Source organism: Eriocheir sinensis, chromosome 29 (genome assembly GCF_024679095.1).
Source record: "Eriocheir sinensis breed Jianghai 21 chromosome 29, ASM2467909v1, whole genome shotgun sequence".
Taxonomy (NCBI): Eukaryota; Metazoa; Arthropoda; class Malacostraca; order Decapoda; family Varunidae; genus Eriocheir; species Eriocheir sinensis.
The window spans coordinates 2,719,449-2,740,592 of NC_066537.1; the positions used below are offsets into that span (position 1 = coordinate 2,719,449).

Sequence of the window (21,144 nt, forward strand, 5' to 3'; positions counted from 1 at the left end):
GTATTCGCCCGTCCGGCATCAACCACCGCTTAAGCATCACTCCCCCGCCCAGGGCGAGGGTGTCCCACTGCTCCCAGTAGTGCTTCGCAGCGGGGCTCAGTGCTGCTACCTCCCCCCGTGGTGGTCTGGCCGCGCCTGACTCAAGCATCCTCACGATGGGGCCGATGTCCGGGTCTTTCCGCTGGGCCTCCCGCCATCCGTCTTCGCTGTTGGACGAGTCCACTGACACCACTGTCCGTCGGCATTCCACTGGCTCCTTACCGCTACAGTGACGGCAGTCTGGTTCACACGGGCGCCGGCTGAGGCTGTCAGCGTTGATGTGTGCCTTACCTGGGCGGTGCACCACGTGGTAGTTGTGCTGCTCCAACTTTCCGAGCCAACGTGCCAGCTGGCCCTCCGGGTTCCTCAGTGTTTTCAGCCACCGTAGGGCTGCGTGGTCCGTCCTCACGGTGAACGGGGCACCATAGAGGTAAGAGTGAAAGTGGTCCAGGCTTCTAACCACAGCCAGCAGCTCCTTCCTTGTGACGCAGTAGTTGCGCTCAGGAGCGCTAAACTTCTGGCTGTAATACGCCACCACCTGCTCTTGTCCGTCCTTCTCCTGGGAGAGCACAGCACCAATACCCTCGGCGCTAGCGTCGCAGTCCAACAGGTAATGGGGGCGAGGATCTGGGTACGGCAGCACAGGGCCTCCTTTAGTCGTTCGAAGGCTGTTTGACACTCCGGGTCCCAGCGGAACACCGCCCCTTCTCGCGTTAGCTGGTGCAGGGGAGTGGCAATGGTAGCGAAGCCCTGCACAAATCGCCTGTAGTAGGTGCAGAGTCCCAGAAAGCTCCGTACTTCCTTCACTGTCTTTGGCACCGGCCACTCCCTCACAGCTGCTACCTTCTGAGGGTCCGGCCTGACTCCATCCTGGCCGACAATGTGCCCCAAAAACGGTACCTCCCGCTGGAAAAGCAGGCATTTCTTAGGGCTGAGCTTCAGGTTAGCCGCCCTGAACCGCAGGAACACTGCTTCCAGCCGCTCCAACTCTTCCTCGAACGTGGTCCCGTACACTATCACATCGTCCAAATAGACTAGGGCGGTCTTCCACTGGAGTCCATCAAGCACCCTTTCCATCAGTCGCTCGAAGGTTGCAGGGCGTTGCACAGGCCGAATGGCATCACCTTAAACTGCCACAGTCCCTGCCCGGTGGAGAACGCCGTCTTAGCCTTGTCTTCCTCGGCTACCTCTATCTGGTGGTATCCTGACTTCAGGTCCAGGGTAGAGAACCACCTGGCTCCGACCAGCGCGTCCAGGGTGTCGTCAATCCGAGGCAGGGGGTAGGAGTCCTTGACTGTGACATCGTTAAGTGCACGGTAGTCTACACAGCATCTTGTCGTACCGTCCTTCTTTCTCACCAGGACTACCGCCGACGACCACGGGCTGCTGGAGCGCTCCACTACTCCCTGTTCGATGAGTTCACCTACCGCCCTCTCCATCTCTGCGCGACGGGCAGGGCGATTCTCCGCAGGGGTGCTTGATCGGGCGACTGTTAACGGTGTCGATGCGATGCTTGGCCAGGTCGGACCGTCCCAAGTCTCTGTATCCTGTCGAGAATACGTCAGCATAAGAGATGAGCAGTTTCCTCAGCTGGTTTGCTTGCCTCTGTCCCAGATATTTAGAGCTCCTCCCCAGCAGCTCCTGGAGGTGCTCGGGCACGCCACCGCCAGCAGCCCTCGCCACTGACCTATCGTCCGTAGTCTCCCGCGCCCGTTCCACCTCCTCGCACGTTCCCAGTGTTGTTCCTGCCTGGATATGATGCTCACTATCCGAAGGGTTAGCCACCAACACCGTAATCTCGTCCTTATCCCGCTGAACCAAGGTCCTGCCGACCACCAGACCGCCCTGCAGTTGTTCGGCGGGCGGCGGCTCCACTAGGCCGTCCTCGCTCGCCATCCTCCGGCTCAGTCTGCATCTTACGCGCGTCTCCGACCTCGGGGGGACGCATACTGCTCTGGCCACGACCACCTGGGCGGGGCTACTCGACTCGAGCAGGGGCACCACGACGTTCCTGATCCGCATGGTCATGTCTCCAAAGTCGACCCGTGCCCGGCTCTTTTTGAGGTAGTCCAGGCCCAAAAGACAGGAGTCCTCAATATCTGCCACGTACACGGGCAGTCGCTCCACCTCTTCTCCGATGGCGATCTGGGCCTCCACCGGTCCTCGCAGCTCGGCACAGTGGCCGGTAACGCCACACAGGCGCTGTACCGCCACAGGAGGATTTGGGGCCGCCATCACGTCCGGCCGGACGAACGTTCGCTCCGCCCGGTGTCTACCGTGAGCCGACAGGGTACCCCGTTCACGGCTCCTCGACCTGTACGCTGCGGGCGGCTGTGGTACGGCATCTTAGAAAGACTGGGGCCTGGATGGGGATGGCTGGCGCCGGCCCCCGCCGCCCAGCCGTCCTCCATTTCCCGGTGACGCCGAATCATCCTCATGTCCAGCCCGTGGGCTAGAGCTGGAAGGTTGTGTCGGCTGGCTGCACCCCTGGCAGACACCCTGGCCCGCACCAGTGCTCTGTCGCTCACTAGAAGACGAGCGGTTGGCAGTAGGGCAGTTTCTCCACATGTGCCCCACACGATGACAATCCCAGCACTCTCCGGGGAAGCTTCGCGTGACAGTCCCCTCCCCTCGAGCCCTCACATGTCCCCTTTGTGCTCGGAAATCCTTCCTCGCTTGGTCAAACCTGGGCTTCACGGGGCTTGACTGGACGAATGACTCGAACTCCAGGGCCCGAGCTAACGCTTCCTGAAGGTCGCCGACGTGAGCTTGTTTCACGTACACCTGCAGCTGTTGGTCGTTCAGTGCGTCCACAAACTGGTCTCGCAACAAAATTGCGAGGAGGTCTTCTGTGGCCGCCGGATAGGCCTTCCTGGCCAAGTTCTCCAAGTCCTGGGCTAGCTGCTGCAGCGTCTCGTCCCGGACACGAACTCTGGCCCGGAACCTTGCCCGGAACACCTCCGCTTGGTGTTGGTGGCCGTACCGTCGCTCTAGTACCGCCACGATGCTGGAGTACGATGAGCGTTGGGCAGGTGTAAGCTGGCTCAGGACTTCCACGGCTGGACCCTTCAGGCTCGATGCGAGCTGCACAGCCTTCTCCCATGGACTCCAGCCTTGAGCCTCTGCCATTAGCTCGAACTGAGCGAGGTAAGAACATAAGAACATAAGAACATAAGAACGCAGGAGTCTGCCTAATATCGCTGTCCATGAATTTATCTAGTCTATTTTTCATCCACCACCCCCCAGTTGAAATCCTGGGGCTTGCGTCGACCTGCCGTCTCCCGGCGGGGAACCACGGAGGGAGACATGGGAGGAGAGCGTGTAGGAGTGGCGGGATGGGTACGGGACGGATCTAGGGCACATCCTGGGGCGTCCCTCCGACTAATCGTCCCGCTAGCCTCTCCTTGACAGCGTGGCGTCCGCCGGTCCGCCTCTCCATCGTCACGGTCATCAGCATGAGGGTCGCTTCCCTCGGGTGGTGCCTTGTCTCCATTGTCAGGCACCCCCGCCTTCCCCCCACCGTCTATCCGTTCCTCCAACGCGGCTACCGCACCACTGAAGCCCGCAACCACAGTGTCTAGCTGGCTCGTCACCTGATCTCGGAGGTCCTTTTCTATCTTAACCACCTCCTTCATCACTTCGCTCTTCACTTTCCGACAGCTGTCCTCGGCGAACTGTCTGGCCTCCTCCCTGAGGTCGCCCAAGCCACTTAGAAACGCGTCCTTAAACTCACTAATGGCTTGGGCCTGAACCTGTTGGCCCTCGGAGAGAGCTTGTCTCGTTTGAGCCTCTAACTGCCGAGCTTGACCTTGGAACTGCTGGTTCAACACCTCCACCAAGTCCGCTAGCGTCGGCGTGCCTCCCGCTGCTGCCGGGGTAGTCATCTTGCCAAGTTTTCCACTGCGCAGTCAAGGTAGCCTTTCCCACAACCTCGCCGTCTCTCCAAAGGCCACGAATCCCACTCCTGACACCAGTGTAACGAAAGGAGTAAGGGGTGGCGCCCCTTTGGGCCTGCTTTCGTTACAACTAAGGGATCGGGGCCTTGCAGAGAACGGGAAGGGCTGAGGGAAACACGTTTTCTGGTAGCTGGTTTATTGGCTCCCCCCACAATAGCGACACGCCTAGACACACTGGTCGAATCCCCGCCTTCTCAGCACCTTGCAGCTCCGTCAGGGGCGCCGAGTACCGTCCCCATCCGCTCGTGGGGCTCGCTGTGCTGGCGTCCTTTCGTTCCTCAGGGCGCTCAGCGTAATCCAATGGGCCCCTGGGAACCGCAGAGCCGTGCGTGAAGAGGTCAGCTTACGCGGTGTGGCCAGCTCAGAGGCGCTGGGTGGACTCATTCTGAGCCAGCCAGGCGGTGGAGACGTCAGCTTGGCCCTGGTTCGCCGAGGCCTACGTGGCGGGTCGGTGAGGAGGGTGAATCATGGCGGTCCGTCCCCGTGAACCACCATTCGGGTGCGGGTTCGCTCGTGTCTGCGTAACAATATTATAAGTTGTTCGTTAGAGTCTGGAATTGTGCCGAGAGAATGGAAAAGAGCAAACATTATACCAGTTTATAAGAGCAGGAACAGACATGAGCCATTAAATTATAGACCAGTCTCACAATTGTAATCTGTAAAATGTGTGAATTATAAAAAATTAATGGATTGAAAATTTGGAAAGAGAAAAATTAATAAATGAGAGCCAGGAAAGGAAAGTCGTGCGTCACAAATTTGATTTTGTTTTTACTCGAGATTAATTAATAGATACAGTACAAGAAAGAGATGGATGGATGGATTGTATATACCTAGACCTGAAAAAAGCTTTTGATAAAGTGCCACATAACAGACTATTGTAGAAATTAGTGTATAGAGGAGGACTGGGAGGCAGTATGAAAACCTGGATGAGGTAGTATCTGGTTTGAAGAGAAATGAGAACAGTGGTAAGGGATGAAAAATCGGAATGGATAGAAGTGACAAGTGGAGTGCCGCAGGGATCTGTACTTGCAACAATAATGTTCTTGATTTATATCAATGATATGCCAGAAAGAGTAAAAAGCTACATGAGCTTGTTCGCTGATGAGGCAAAGCTGTAAAGAAGGATAAGGACGGAGGAAGATTGTATGAGGTTGCAGGAGGATCTGAATGCAATATGTGAGTGGAGCAACAAATGGGAAATGGAATTCAATGCAAACAAATGTCACATACTGAGGATGGGAAAAGGTAAAAATAAACCCCTGAAACAATATAAAATGGGTGAAAGAGACATAAGGGTAGTTAAGGAAGAGAAAGACCTGGGAGTGACAATTCAGGATTCTTTGACGCCAGAAAAACACATAAACAGGATATTTGGTGATACATATAGGCTATTGGAAAAGGTTAGATTTGCATTCCACTATATGGATATAGATATGATGACAAAGATAATAAATGCAATGATTATACCAAAGTTAAAATATGCAGTAGTGGCATGGTCCCCACACACGAAAAAAGGATGTAAAGAAACTGGAAAGGATTAAAAAAATTGCAACAAAAATGGTACCCGAACTCTCAAATCTTGCCATATGAAGAAAGATTGGAACGCATGAACCTGCCAACTTTGGAATGGAGGAGAGAAAGGGGAGACTTGATAATGTTGTTTAAGTTGATGAGTGGTATGGATAAGGTAGATAGAGAGGTCTTGATGGAGAGAGAGTTAAGGAGAGGATTGAGAGGACACAAGAAGCTGAGAATGGGAACATGCTTAAGAGACAAACAGAAGTACAGCTTTCCTCATAGAAGTGTGAATTTGTGGAACAGTTTGGAGGAGGAAATGGTGGAGATGAAGTGTCACACCAAATGAAAGAAAGACTGGATAAAAGTAGACAAGGAGACAGGACTTGCCGAGCCTTGCTCAGGCCCTGTATGCTACAAATAGGTAAATACATGTTTCTCTGCACTGCTATGTTAGGACTTATGTCTCTCATTTAAGTTGTTAAACAGGCTCTCAGTACTGTATTGTTAGCCACAGTGTCAAAAGAAAAAGTAATAATTATATTTCCAGCTTATCAAAAATGTCGATTGAAATGAATGAATCCAAAAGGCAGCTCCTATCACATAATTAGTGACAGTGTAGTATATTCAGTTACTATATCAGATAATTATCAGTGATTTTAGAATATTGGAATGATATTGTCAGGACAAGAGTATGGGAAAATTAAATTTATTATATATGTAGCATCTAAGATTACATAAATATATCACATTATTTAGACTATCATATACTGTACATTAGGTCTTCCATACAAAACAAAAAGAATATTTGGAATTATAATAACAATATAATAATAAAAACAAATAATAATAATAGTAATAATAATAATAATAATAATAATAATAATAATAATAATAATAATAATAATAATAATAATAATGATAATTTTTAATAAAGTTCTCTATTACATTTTGAGAATTAAACCGAGTCATAAAATCAGGAAAGATGAGGTTGTAAATACAGTAAACCCTCGATATAACAGACTAATTGGGGGGAACTTAGCCCGTTAATGTTTAAAGTCCAATATGAGCAGCAGAAATCTGAAAATACGTATAATAATACCAACAAACCTAATAAATGTAGGCATAGTTTTTTTATTGTGTATGTTGTCTGTATAGCCGCACAGCACACTTGACGACAGACTGCACGGCACTGAGGCTGCCAGGGGGGCCCTGCAGGGGGGCCATATTGTTAAAGGGATGGGTAAAATTTTACAAGTGCACCAATCTTGCACTGGCAAACAAAACTGTTTTTTTTTTTTGGTAGTTTTTGGTGTGTTATGAAATAATCTGATAGCTGTTTCTGTCACAAACCACCACCACAGCTGCAAAATAGCTTGCTGAGAGAGGTTCAACTTGCTTACTGTTCCTATATTTCACTCACCACTCACAAAGATCAGAAGTGAACAAACTAGAACAAAACCAGGCAAATTAATGTTTTTCCTGTTGTGTATTCTCCCAGTGCACATGCGTGGTGGACAGCAGAGCAATTTATTTCTGCGAAGAGGTACTTCATGCAACACCGACTGCATAGTGGACGACCACCCCCACCGCCGCCCTGTCCAATCATAAGCTACGTATTTCTGCCGCCCCACACTAAGTGTTGAACAAATGTAAACAAACCAAACCAAACTTAACCTAACCTACCCTACCAAATCTATCTCTAAGGCTGAACTCTTCTCTCAAACTTTCTCTAAAAACTCCACTCTGGACGATTCTGGGCATATTCCTCCTACTCATCCCCCCTCTGACTCCTTTATGCCTGTTATTAAGATTCTTAAAAATTATGTTTTCTATGCCCTCTCTGGCCTCAATCCTCAGAAGGCTTATGGTCCTGTTATTGTTATTGTTCTTAAAAACTGTGCTTCCATGCTGACACCCTGCCTGGTCAAACTCTTTCGCCTCTGTCTGTCAACATCTACCTTTCCTTCCTGCTGGAAGTATGCCTTCATACAGCCTGTGCCTATGAAGGGTGACCATTCCAATCCCTGAAACTACTGTCCTATAGCTTTACTTTCATGTCTATCTAAAGCTTTTGAATCAATCCTTAACTGGAAGATTCAAAAGCACCTTTCCACTTCTGACCTTCTGTCTGATTGCCAGTATGGGTTCCGCAAGGGGCATTCTATTGGTGATCTCCTTGCCTTCCTAACGGACTCTTGGTCATCCTCTCTTAGCCGTTTCAGTGAAACCTTTGTATTGCACTGGACATAGCAAAAGCCTTTGATAGGGTCTGGCACAAATCTTTGCTTTCCAAACTACCCTCCTACGGTTTCTATCCTTCTCTCTGTACCTTTATCTCAAGTTTCCTCTCTGACCGTTCTATTTCTGCTGTGGTCACTGTTCTTCCCCTAAACCTATTAATAGTGGTGTTCCGCAGAGTTCAGTCCTATCTCCCACTCTCTTTCTGTTGTTCATTGATGATTTTCTTTCCAAAACAAACTGTCCTATCCATTCTTACACCAATGACTCTACTCTACATTACTCAACTTCTTTTAACCTGTGAAGGCCGATAGGCCCCATATGGGGCTGCATCGCCGCAGGCCGATAGACCCCTTATGGGACAGCTACTTTACGCGCGTATCAAAACTGTGCTAACATTGGTAATGCTGGTAATTTGGCTTGAGGAGTAGGCTTATGTCTACACTGTCACCCCGGACCATCACCACCTCCCCCACGCACCCTACTTCAGTGTCCCACAGACTTCTGTGACGGAAACATATGCGCGAGTGTATCGAGTATTATTGACACTTTTTTACCCATCACTGTACTTATTAGTGAGAACTATGGCTCCTGGTGCGAAGAGGAAGCAGTGACTCTCGCGTGCCTCGCAGGGCGGCATGTGGTTTGGACGTCCGTGCTGACCTTGGTAAAGTGACCACAACCTCTGCCACGCCAACAAGAGTGCTACAGCAGCTGTAGCAACGGCTGCTGCTTTTGCACATGCCCCTAAACGTCCAAGGGGGACCAAAAAGGCTGCAACGATGTCGGGAGATGATGCACGTGGGCCAGCCATGCGGGGTCCAATGCAGGCAGCCAGTCCTCCTACGCCGTGGCGTCACCCAGCCTCCCGCCTCCCCGCTCCACCACCACCACTGTCTCTACTCCTCTGCCCCTTCTACCTCTTCTTCTTCCCTTCCTAATATGCCCTCTGGCCCTTCTACTGATACTACTTCTGCTTCTTCTCCTCGTACCTTCTACGGTGGTAAAGGAGGGGTGAAATTGCCTGGCAAAGGCAAGGCTGTGCCTGTTCGACCTACCACCCCCCCAAGCCTTCCCCACGTCGCTTATCGCCCACCCTGACCCAGCCACCATGCCAACCTCCTCATCAACCAAGTTCGCCTCCATGCTTTTCGGTTACAGCGATGATGATGATGAAGATGACGTATTTGATGAAGTGGAAATGCAGAAGAGTGGGTGGGCCAGAGACCAGGAGTGGTGATGAGGGTGACCATGAGGATGATCACGACCCCTACCTGCCCCCCTCTGGTGATGAGGGCACTGACGATGACGATGACGATGGCACCCAGGCAGTACAGCAACAACAGCCCACTGTAATCAGGGACTTCAAGTGGTCCCTAGGGGACCTGATTCAACAGAGGCAGACTTTTTTAGGGCCTTCTTTGATGATGGCATTCTTGCTGACATCTTAGATGAGACAAATAAATATGTCCAGTGGGTCAAGGACAAGACCCAGGTCATCAGCCCGAGGAGCTGGTTTGCTTTTTGGGAGGATGTGGGGGTGGATGACATCCTGATTTTCCTGGCCCTGACCCTGCTGATGCCTCTCAGTAAAAAACACCTGTTGAGGGACTACTGGAAGTGAGACACCCTGATTGCCATGCCCATCTTCAACAAGTTCATGGCACGCGACCGGTATAAGATGATCATGTCGTTCCTGCACTTCGCGGACAACACTCACCCCGACCGACAAGACCCACTTTGGAAGTTAGGCCAGTCATGTCCCGCCTCACCGACAACTTCCAGAGATACTTCTACCCCTTCCAGAAGGTGATCATCGACGAGAGCCTGATGCTCTTCAAAGGTCGTGTGGCATTCAAGCAGTACATACTGTCCAAGCACCATCGGTTTGGGGTTAAATTGTTTGTGTTGTGCGATTGCGAGACTGGCTTCATCCTGGACACAATCGTCTACTTGGCCACCGACATCGATATACAGGAGGCAAGACCAGGCGACCCCATGGGCATGTCGGGGAACATCGTGAAGGTGATGATGGAACCGTACCTGGGCAGTGGACACATACTGTACACTGATAATTGGTACACAAGCCCCTACCTGTCCCAGTACGTCCATGTTTAATGAAGAGATTTTCTATTATCTTTTTTCTATTACTCTCTCGGTCCCACATGTCCTCTGCGTATATCGAAACACACAAGAAATTAATCACAACAAGGAGAGGGTATTCCCTGGCTGCCTGGGATTGAACCCGCAACCAGCGTGACGGAAGAGCCACTCCTTACCGAGTCAGCCAAAGAGGTACCCCCCTGGCTAAGTGGGTTATGGGAGGCTTGTTCATCAGGCTTAGGCGCCACAGTACACGACTTTCCCCTCTGTGTAGATTAATTTCTGTGTGTTGAGACCTTAGACATAAGCCTTTCTTGTATCGTAAATGCGTTCTTCATTTGAATGGGAACCACAAAGAGGAAAATATTTCATCAGGTGGGCTGAAAAAGACTACAGTAACAGAAGGATGGCAGAGTAGATAAAGGGAGGAGGGTGAGGTGGCTAGCAGGTGCTGTTGTAGTTCCCGGGCGCTGTTGGTTCAAAAACTATTCTCGGTCAGTCCCCGTGGATTTCTGACCCCTCTGACCTTGTCCATTATATCCAAAATCCATTATATCAAGGTTTTACTGTATCAGGAAACAGAATATACCATGCATCAGTCCACACAACTGTTCCTGATCCATAAAAAATAATTTATTTTCAATATCAACCCCCTACATTTTATACACAACCCAGATATTAATACATGGACAATACTACATTAATATAGCTATTTTAATAACACCTCTAGGCAAAAATGAGACATTGGTGTAACTAATTGATACACCTGAAAACTTACCCTTGTGTAATGCCAGAAAATACAGAAACATACGAAAACATGTTGTTAATTAATTGTAATTCATGAAGAGAAAGTACTACTACTATTAACACTACTAATAAAAGTAATAATAATAATAATAATAATAATAATAATAATAATAATAATAATAATAATAATGACAATAATAATATTACTAAGTCAATTAATAATAAAATAAATAATGATAATTTACATCCACCTTACACAATTATGAGTTCTTCAACAACAATTTGGTGTCCATATATAAGAAATATATTGTTAGTGTATACTATGTGTTACTACAGAGGAACACATTCTTTTACATTTTTTAACATGTATGGAAGTGATAAACTCGATGACATTTTCCATACTGCTAATTGGAAGCTGCTCGCTTCTGCACTGAGACAGTAATCAGGGAGAGGACGTCCATGGCAGCTACTGGTATACGTGTGCCTGGAAAAGAAGAGCTGCATAAAATTCCTTCCTTTCATCAATAATAGCACATCATCATCACTGGCTCCATTTCATGTACAAGCAACATGTGTGTGTGGCGTCAATTCTTATACCCTTGTTTTATTCCATCCGACCCTGATCTGCGCATGTGCAGGCTTTGTTGACATACACAAGGTGGATGAATTCCAGCATGGTAACGTGTCTATTCTCGACTGCTTATCATACAAGGGGTGCAGGTTGTCTCATTTATCACATTTACTGACATACAAAGGATGCAGATTATCTCATTTATCACATTTACCAACATACAAGGGGTGTAGGTTAACTCATTTATCACATTTACTGACATGCAAAGGGAGTAGATTATCTCATTTATCACATTTACCAACATACAAAGGGTGTAGGTTATCTCATTTATCACATTTACTGACATACAAAGGGAGTAGATTATCTCATTTATCACATTTACCAACATACAAGGGGTGTAGGTTATCTCATTTATCACATTTACTGACATACAAAGGGCGCAGATTATCTCATTTATCACATTTACCAACATACAAAGGGTGTAGGTTATCTCATTTATCACATTTACCAACATACAAGGGGTGTAGGTTATCTCATTTATCACATTTACCAACATACAAGGGGTGCAGATTATCTCATTTATCACATTTACTGACATACAAGGGGTGTAGGTTATCTCATTTATCACATTTACTGACATACAAGGGGTGCAGGTTATCTCATTTATCACATTTACTGACATACAAGGGGTGTAGGTTATCTCATTTATCACATTTACTGACATACAAGGGGTGTAGGTTATCTCATTTATCACATTTACCGACATACAAGGGATTTAGGTTATCTCATTTATCACATTTACCGATATACAAGGGGTGTAGGTTATCTCATTTATCACATTTACCAACATACAAGGGGTGTAGGTTATCTCATTTATCACATTTACCAACATACAAGGGATTTAGGTTATCTCATTTATCACATTTACCGATATACAAGGGGTGCAGGTTATCTCATTTATCACATTTACCGATATACAAGGGGTGTAGGTTATCTCATTTATCACATTTACCAACATACAAGGGGTGTAGGTTATCTCATTTATCACATTTACCGACATACAAGGGATTTAGGTTATCTCATTTATCACATTTACCGATATACAAGGGGTGCAGGTTATCTCATTTATCACATTTACCGATATACAAGGGATTTAGGTTATCTCATTTATCACATTTACCGACATACAAGGGGTGCAGGTTATCTCATTTATCACATTTACCGACATACAAGGGGTACAGGTTATCTCATTTATCACATTTACCGACATACAAGGGGTGCAGGTTATCTCATTTATCACATTTACTGACATACATGGGGTGCAGGTTATCTCATTTATCACATTTACCGACATACAAGGGGTGTAGGTTATCTCATTTGTCACATTTACTGACATACATGGGGTGCAGGTTATCTCATTTATCACATTTACCGACATACAAGGGATGTAGGTTATCTCATTTGTCACATTTACCGACATACATGGGGTGCAGGTTATCTCATTTATCACATTTACCGACCTACAAGGGGTGCAGAAACAATTAAACTTTCATATTTCAAGCATTTTTAAATTCAAAACATGTCATTATTTACTTTAATAAAAATAAAAATAAACTTGGGTGGGACAATGTCGGTATATATGTGATAAATGAGATAACCTGCATCCCTTATATGACAAGCAGTCGACAATGGACACGCTACCGTGCCAAAATTTATCCACCCTATGTATGTAAACAAAGCCTGCGCGGATCAGACGGACTAAAACAAGAGTACAAGACTCAACGCCACACCGGTGTTGTGTTCCTGGCTGTCCTGCTGTGAGCTACAGGGTCAGACTGGCCTATGTGCCCATGTGCCAATGAGTTCTGGGGGGCAGCATGAGCCAAGAATAAATGGCGCCACTATGAAAATTGCCTGCCCATGATGGGCTTGGGCCGACCACCAGGCCCCTGAAGAAAGCCTACCGGCACTATAGGCAAAGAAGTAAAAAAGAAAATAAATAAATAAATAAATAAATTGTAGATAAAATTAACTTCTGTTAAATCTCATGTCATTAGGGATAAATTATTCACTATTTGAGGAAATTGCACTTCAGGTAATTAGTCAGGTAATCAAATAAGGTTATTATAATTAACCCTTTAACTGCTATTAGGGTTGCTGGATGCACACCTGGCACACTGCTATGGGTATCTGAAGACAATTTTCTATTGAGGCAGATTCTATGACCTGGAATGACAGGCGACAAATGCTAATCAGTCACCTCTGGGTCACCATGGAGCGCAGTCGCCAATTTGTGCTCCCCAACCCCCCCTACCCACACACGCCAGAGAACCTTCAGTGATTCAGAATATGAAAATTATTCTGACTTAAGTGATGCCACCAAAATCACTTGAATATAGTGGAATATGCATTCTTTTTATTTTATTCTTATTTTCTAATTTTATGACGCGGCCTATTGCACCGATAGGCTTCTTCCCGTTGGGTTCTGATGGTCAGCCCAAGGCTTCTTCCTGGTGGGGCCTGATGGTCGGCCCAGCCCGTTCTGGCGCAGGCAAGTGTTTATAGTGGTGCCATCTTGTGTTGGTTCATGCTGCCCCCTGGAACTCATCTTTGAGCCTCTCTTTGGAGAGTTTATCTAGAGCCCGGGTTGATGGGTAGTCTTCAGGCCAGCATGTGGTTAGTCTTAGGCCACTCAGCAGTGACTGAAAAACCTCAGCTGTGCGGCAGCCAGGATTCGAACCCACGTCCCTCCTGGAGCTCCTGAACGCAGGGCTGTCACGCTAACCATTCAGCCACCGCCTCCCCTATGAACAATAATAATAATGACGGTGGCTGAGTGGTTGGCGTGCGGCCTAGCATTCACGGCGCCATGAACAGCGTCAGTTCGAATCCCCATGCTACCACCTGGGATTTTTCAGTTGCCGCTGAGTGGCCTAAGACTACCCACATGCTGTCCAGAAGACCACCCATATACCCTGACTCTGGAAAAAACTCTCCAAGTGAATCGTGAATCAAGAACGAGTTACAGAAGGCAGCATGAGCCAAGCATAACTGGCACTACTATAAAATAATTGCCTGTGCCATGACGGGCTTGGGCCGACCACCAGGCCCCTGAAGAAAGCCTACCAGCACTACAGGCAGAGATGTAAAAAAATAATAATAATAATAATAACAACAAAAAAATAAATGAGATTGCACACACACACACACGCACACACACGCACACACACAAATTACAGGAAAGAGACGGATGGGTGGATTGCATTTACCTAGACTTAATGAAGGCATTTGACAAAGTTCCACATTCAAGACTGCTGTGGAAACTAGAAAATAAAGGAAGATTGAGAGGGAAAATGAAGTGCCGGATGGAAAGTTACTTAAGAGGAAAAGAGATGAGAACCGTGGTTAAGGACACTAGATCGGAATGGAGAGCGGTGGAAAGTGGAGTGCCCCAGGGGTCGGTTTTAGCACCAGTACTCTTCCTAGTCTATATTAATGATATGCCAAAGGGAATAAACAGCTACATGAGCCTGTTCGCAGATGATGCTAAACTGCAAAGACATATAAGAAACAGTGAAGACTGCAAGGAGCTGCAAGAAGACCTAAACAAGATTTGGAAATGGAGTCAGAAATGGGAGATGAAATTCAACGTGAAGAAATGTCATGTTATGGAAATGGGAAAAAGTGTAGAAAGACCAAAATGGACATATAAAATGGGAGATGGTGAAATATTAAAGAAAGTAAATGAAGAGAGAGACCTGGGAGTAATAATGCAAGATTATATGCAACCAGGAAGTCATATAAATCGGATCTTCGGTGATACATATAACATGGTGAGAAATATAGGTATAGCATTCCACTACATGGACAAAGAAATGATGAAAAAATTAATAACTATTATGATCAGACCTAAACTAGAATACTTGAAACAGTGTGGTCTCCACATATGAAGAAACACATAATAAAACTAGAAAGAATACAGAGGATGGCAACAAAAATGGTTCCAGAACTGGAGGGACTGACATATGAAGAGAGACTAAAGGAAATGGACTTGCCAACACTAGAACAGAGAAGAGAAAGAGGAGACCTAATACAAATATATAGGCTATTGAGTAAAATGGAAGAAGTAGATAACGAGAAATTGCTACTAAGAGAGGAACCTTCCAGCAGGAATACTAGAGGACATAGTAAAAAGTTGAGGAAGGGAAGATGCTCAAGAGACATAAAGAAATATAGCTTCCCACAAAGAAATATAGAGGTTTGGAACAGACTAAGTGAAGAAATAGTATCGGCGAAGAGTGTGCAGAGCTTCAAGGAAAAGTTGGATAATTATAGATACGGAGACGGGACCACACGAGCGTAAGCCCAGGCCCTGTAAAATTACAACTAGGTAAATACACACACACACACACACACACACACACAAATAAATGGCATGTTATGGAAATGGGGAAAAGTAAAAAAAAGACCAAGGAAAACATACAGGATGGGAGAAGAAAACTTAAAAGTGGTACATGAAGAAAAAGGTTTGGGAGTAACGATGCAAGACACACTATCCCCAGAAAAGCATATAAACAAGTTATTTGGAGAAAACTACAGGATGATGCAAAATATAAAGGTATCATTCCATTATATAGGCAAGGAAATGATGAAGAAAATATTAACAACACTGATAAGATCAAAACTTGAATATTATGCTGTTGCTTCACAAAAAGAAGGATGTCAGAAAGTTGGAAAAGATACAGAGAATTGCAACTAAAATGGTCCCAGAACTCTTGAATATGACATATGAAGACAGATTGAAGGAGATGGACTTGATGACACTGGAACAAAGAAGGGAAAGAGGAGATTTGATCATGCTGTATAAGTTGGCAAATAAGTTTGATGAGGTGGATAGAGATGATCTCTTCTCTACTGCGAGAATATAGGGGCTGAGAGGACATGGAAAGAAACTTAATAAAGGAACCTGTTTGAGTGACTTAAAAAAGTTTAGTTTTCCACATAGAAGTGTTAACACATGGAACAGCTTACAGGAAGAGGTGGTGGAGGCGAGCAGTGTCCATCAAATGAAGGAAAAGCTGGATGAATGTAGATATGGAGACAGGACTATTAGAGCTTAGCTCGGGCCCTGTAGACTACAAATAGGTAAATACGCACACACACACACACACACACACACAAATATGTATGCACAGTATTTTGTGATGCATTATCGAGCGTCAGGCAGCTCGACTACTGATGAAACAGGCGGTGGACGCCTGTCTATTCTTTTTTACGTAGAGAGAGAGAGAGAGAGAGGCACAACAAGTTACAGCTTGCTGTTCCTTGATCCCTCCCTCCCTTTCTCGCCGTCTAATCCATATAATTCACCTCTTGGTCTGCTGCGGGTCTCTCTCGAGACAGCCAGCCGTTCCCCTACGGAAGAGCACAGAGCTCGTAGTACCGATCTTTGGGTAGGACTGAGACCACTCACACACAACACACCACGACAACGAGGTCACAACTCCTTGGCTGACGTCGCGTACCTACTCACTGCTAGGTGAACAGGGGCTACACGTGAAAGAAGATAAACCCAACTTATCTTCACCCGGCCGGGGAATTGAACCCCGGTCCTTCTGGTTGTGAGCCAGACGCTTTACCCGAGTTACCGGACTGTGTGTGTGTGTGTGTGTGAGAGAGAGAGAGAGAGAGAGAGAGAGAGAGAGAGAGAGAGAGAGAGAGATGCTGTTCTCTCCCAATGGCGTAAAACTCAGATGTAGACAAGTAAATTCAGACTGCACCAAATTTTTCTTCACCAACGTTGTAGTGTGAGAATGGAATAACCTCCCACCATCAGTGGTCCAGTGTAACAAGACTGACTCCAAAAAAAAGCTCAACCGTCACTTCCTTCAACTTAACCCTTTCAATACGATGACGCCTACGTAGGCGTCATGAAGCCCCAGTAGCATATACGATGACGCCTACGTAGGCGTCATATTTCTATTCTGTTTCTTCTTCTATTGAGTTGTCCCGTACTTTGTGTTGGTTACTAAGTAAAGACGCCGTATGCTGTCCTTGAAATCCTATTGCTCCTCCCACCATCCTTGTTCCCACCAATCACAAAAAATGAGCTACAGTATGCACCGTCTTCTTCCCGCCTTGTGTCTAAAATTAGGAAGTCTCATTCTCTCTCTCTCTCTCTCTCTCTCTCTCTCTCTCTCTCTCTCTCTCTCTCTCTCTCTCTCTCTCTCTCTCTCTCTCTCTCTCTCTCTCTCTCTCTCTCTCTCTCTCTCTCAGACACCATCACGTCTCTCTCTCTCTCTCTCTCTCTCTCTCTCTCTCTCTCTCTCTCTCTCTCACACACACACACACACACACACACACACACACACGTATACACATACATTGTCTGTGATGACAAAGGAGTATCTGGCAGCTCTGACTGATGATAACAGAGTTGTATTTGCTGATAATTTCTCGACATTCTTCCTCCTCTTCACAATCATCTGCTTTCTCTATTTCTTTCCCCCTTGCCCCTTTCTCCCCTTTCTTTATTTCGCTTTTTTTTTTTTTTTTTCGCTTTGACGCAATTTATATTCTGCATAACAAGTATATGTTGACTCGTCGTGTATGCTGCTTTGCAAATACGGGATACATGTAATGAGGGCTTTCAGCTCATGAATCTCCTTATCCATTGCTGTAAAACAATCAGAGAGAGAGAGAGAGAGAGAGAGAGAGAGAGAGAGAGAGAGAGAGAGAGAGAGAGAGAGAGAGAGAGAGAGATAGGCAAGGAGTGGCATGTTGACTGAAAATTAGCAGCATAATATACAGAGGCGACAAGCAGATACATGCCAGCTCAGGATACCGCGCGCGGCCGACCACGCCGTATATCAGCCAGGCGGGCTTTTTGAACATCCGGCGCGAAGGGTATAAATGCAACATTTTGGAGCTTTCTGATTAATGTAAAATCACTTAGGTTTAAGGACAGACCACATAGTCTGGACCATGGGGTCTGTGTGGTCTGATTTTCGATGTAAATCTATATCTCTCTCTCTCTCTCTCTCTCTCTCTCTCTCTCTCTCTCTCTCTCTCTCTCTCTCTCTCTCTCTCTCTCTCTCTCTCTCTCTCTCTCTCTCTCTCTCTCTCTCTCTCTCTCTCTCTCTCTCTCTCACACACACACACATACTGCTATTCCCCATGTCCCACCTTATAAAGTTAGCGCACACTCTTCCTCATTATTTCCTACATAGCTCATCCACAGAGGCATAGTAAATATAATCACATTAAAAATATCTTCTACAGTAACATCATACAGGTAGGAATCATTGTATTCAGGAATAAAGTTCGTATCTGTGGGTTGGAGGGACGGGTGCGTCGTCACAGTACATAGCCTACCCGTCCCTCCAAGCCACAGATACAATGATTCCTGCCTGAATGATGTTACTGTAGAAGATATTTTTAATGTGATTATATTTACTATGCCTCTGTAGATGAGCTATGTGGGAAATAATGAGGAAGAGTGTGCGCTAATTTTATTGGTAGCCTGCTATATATGGCCTTCAGTGCTTGCTTTGCAGGGCCCGTTCCCCCTTGAAAACTGGCAGTATTATTATTGTACTTTGTTTCTTAGGTGATGTCATTGATTGCTAAAGTAGAGTGCCGTCATTCAATTAAATTATGGATATTTTAAATCATGAAACTAGCAAGATTATCTCAGTCATATATATTTGGTACGTGTCTTTCATACAATGCATGACGTCATGAACAGCCAATCAGGTGAAAGGGGGGCAGAGCTTAGACATAATGGGGGAGGGGCTTCTCGGTGCAAATTGGCCAAGTTAATTTGGACAGACTAAAGTTATGCTTGACTCATGCTGCCCCCTGGAACTTTTTTTTTTTTTTTTTTTGTACGGTTTCTTCTAGAATCCAGGATGATAGGTGGTCTTCTGGACAGCCTGTGAGTAGTCTTAAGCCACTTGGCAGTGACTAAAAAATACCAGGTGGTAGCGCGGGGATACGAATCGACATTGTCTGTGGCGTGATGAATGCTGCCTCCGCACGCTAATCACTCAGCCACCGCCTATCCGTCTATGTCAGTAAATGTGAAAAATGAGGTACCCTAAACCCCTTGTATGTCGGTAAATGTGATAAATGAGGTAACCTGAAACCTTGTATGTCAGTAAATGTGATAAATGAGATAACCTGCACCCCTTGTATGTCAGTAAATGTGATAAATGAGATAACCTGTACCCCTTGTATGTCAGTAAATGTGATAAATGAGATAACCTGCACCCCTTGTATGTCAGTAAATGTGATAAATGAGATAACCTGTACCCCTTGTATGTCAGTAAATGTGATAAATGAGATAACCTGCACCCCTTGTATGTCAGTAAATGTGATAAATGAGATAACCTGCACCCCTTGTATGTCAGTAAATGTGATAAATGAGATAACCTAAACCCCTTGTATGTTAGTAAATGTGATAAATGAGATAACCTGCACCCCTTGTATGTCAGTAAATGTGATAAATGAGATAACCTGCACCCCTTGTATGTCGGTAAATGTGATAAATGAGATAACCTAAACCCCTTGTATGTTAGTAAATGTGATAAATGAGATAACCTGCACCCCTTGTATGTTAGTAAATGTGATAAATGAGATAACCTAAACCCCTTGTATGTTAGTAAATGTGATAAATGAGATAACCTGCACCCCTTGTATGTTAGTAAATGTGATAAATGAGATAACCTGCACCCCTTGTATGTTAGTAAATGTGATAAATGAGATAACCTGCACCCCTTGTATGTTAGTAAATGTGATAAATGAGATAACCTGCACCCCTTGCATGTCAGTAAATGTGATAAATGAGATAACCTGCACCCCTTGTGTGTCGGTAAATGTGATAAATGAGATAACCTGCACCCCTTGTATGTCGGTAAATGTGATAAATGAGATAACCTACACCCCTTGTATGTCGGTAAATGTGATAAATGAGATAACCTACACCCCTTGTATGTCGGTAAATGTGATAAATGAGATAACCTACAACCCTTGTATGTCAGTAAATGTGATAAATGAGATAACCTACACCCCTTGTATGTCGGTAAATGTGATAAATGAGATAACCTACACCCCTTGTATGTCGGTAAATGTGATAAATGAGATAACCTACACCCCTTGTATGTCGGTAAATGTGATAAATGAGATAACCTACACCCCTTGTATGTCGGTAAATGTGATAAATGAGATAACCTACACTCTCTTCTGATTGATGGTCATGTTTCTCAGATTCTCTCCATTTAATGGTAGGCTATCTGAATAATTATTATTATGGGGTCCATGTCATTTTTTAATTTGGCCATTTTCCCATAAAAGCTGCCATGCTGTCTTGCCGCCATCTTGCCTGGACAAACTACGATCTCAACACTGTATTTGTAAACATCAGGTTCCATGCATGCGCAATTCAGAATGGCATGTCTTAAGATACGTGGATGGCAGATGACACAACACCAGCTCACTTACAATCAAAACCTTATTGCTTATGTTCTTCTTGTAACTAATTTATTTATGGACCAATAGCTTTTATTCAGAAAGCTATTTCATCAGGAAGGATAGGAGATTAATGATCACTATCGCTCGTTTTTTTATAGAATAGTAAAAAATATTTCCTAGACATCGATGATAAAATATTAAAAAGTTGAAAAATGTTTGTCAAAAATCTAAATCAACTTCAAACAAAAGTTAAAATAGCGAACATAATTCCTTTTTCAGACTTTCAGAAATTGAATAAAAAGAGTAGACTTAAATAAATGCCTAAAATAAAAAGTTAAGATAACATTTTTTCTTTACCATGTCCAATATACCAAAAGAAAGAGGAAAAATAAAGATATTTATAAGCAAATAATTAAGTTATTACTTTTTTTAAATTATTACTTAAAGAATGTCTAAAATAGGTGTTTCTTGTAATTCTTATTTAAAAAAATAATAGTAATT

The 21,144-nt window shown here is 45.2% G+C and overlaps 1 protein-coding gene across 1 annotated transcript in view; it reads right to left on the bottom strand.

Moving 5' to 3' along the window:
- Positions 1-10,447: 10,447 nt before the first annotated feature.
- Positions 10,448-21,144, bottom strand: part of LOC127005270 (methylmalonyl-CoA mutase, mitochondrial-like) — a 65,161-nt gene continuing 54,464 nt past the window's right edge. Inside the window, exon 7 of the mRNA XM_050874063.1 lies at positions 10,448-11,085. Coding sequence (XP_050730020.1) covers positions 11,006-11,085 — 80 coding nt within the window. The 3' untranslated portion in view covers positions 10,448-11,005. The remainder of the gene's footprint in view (positions 11,086-21,144) is intronic.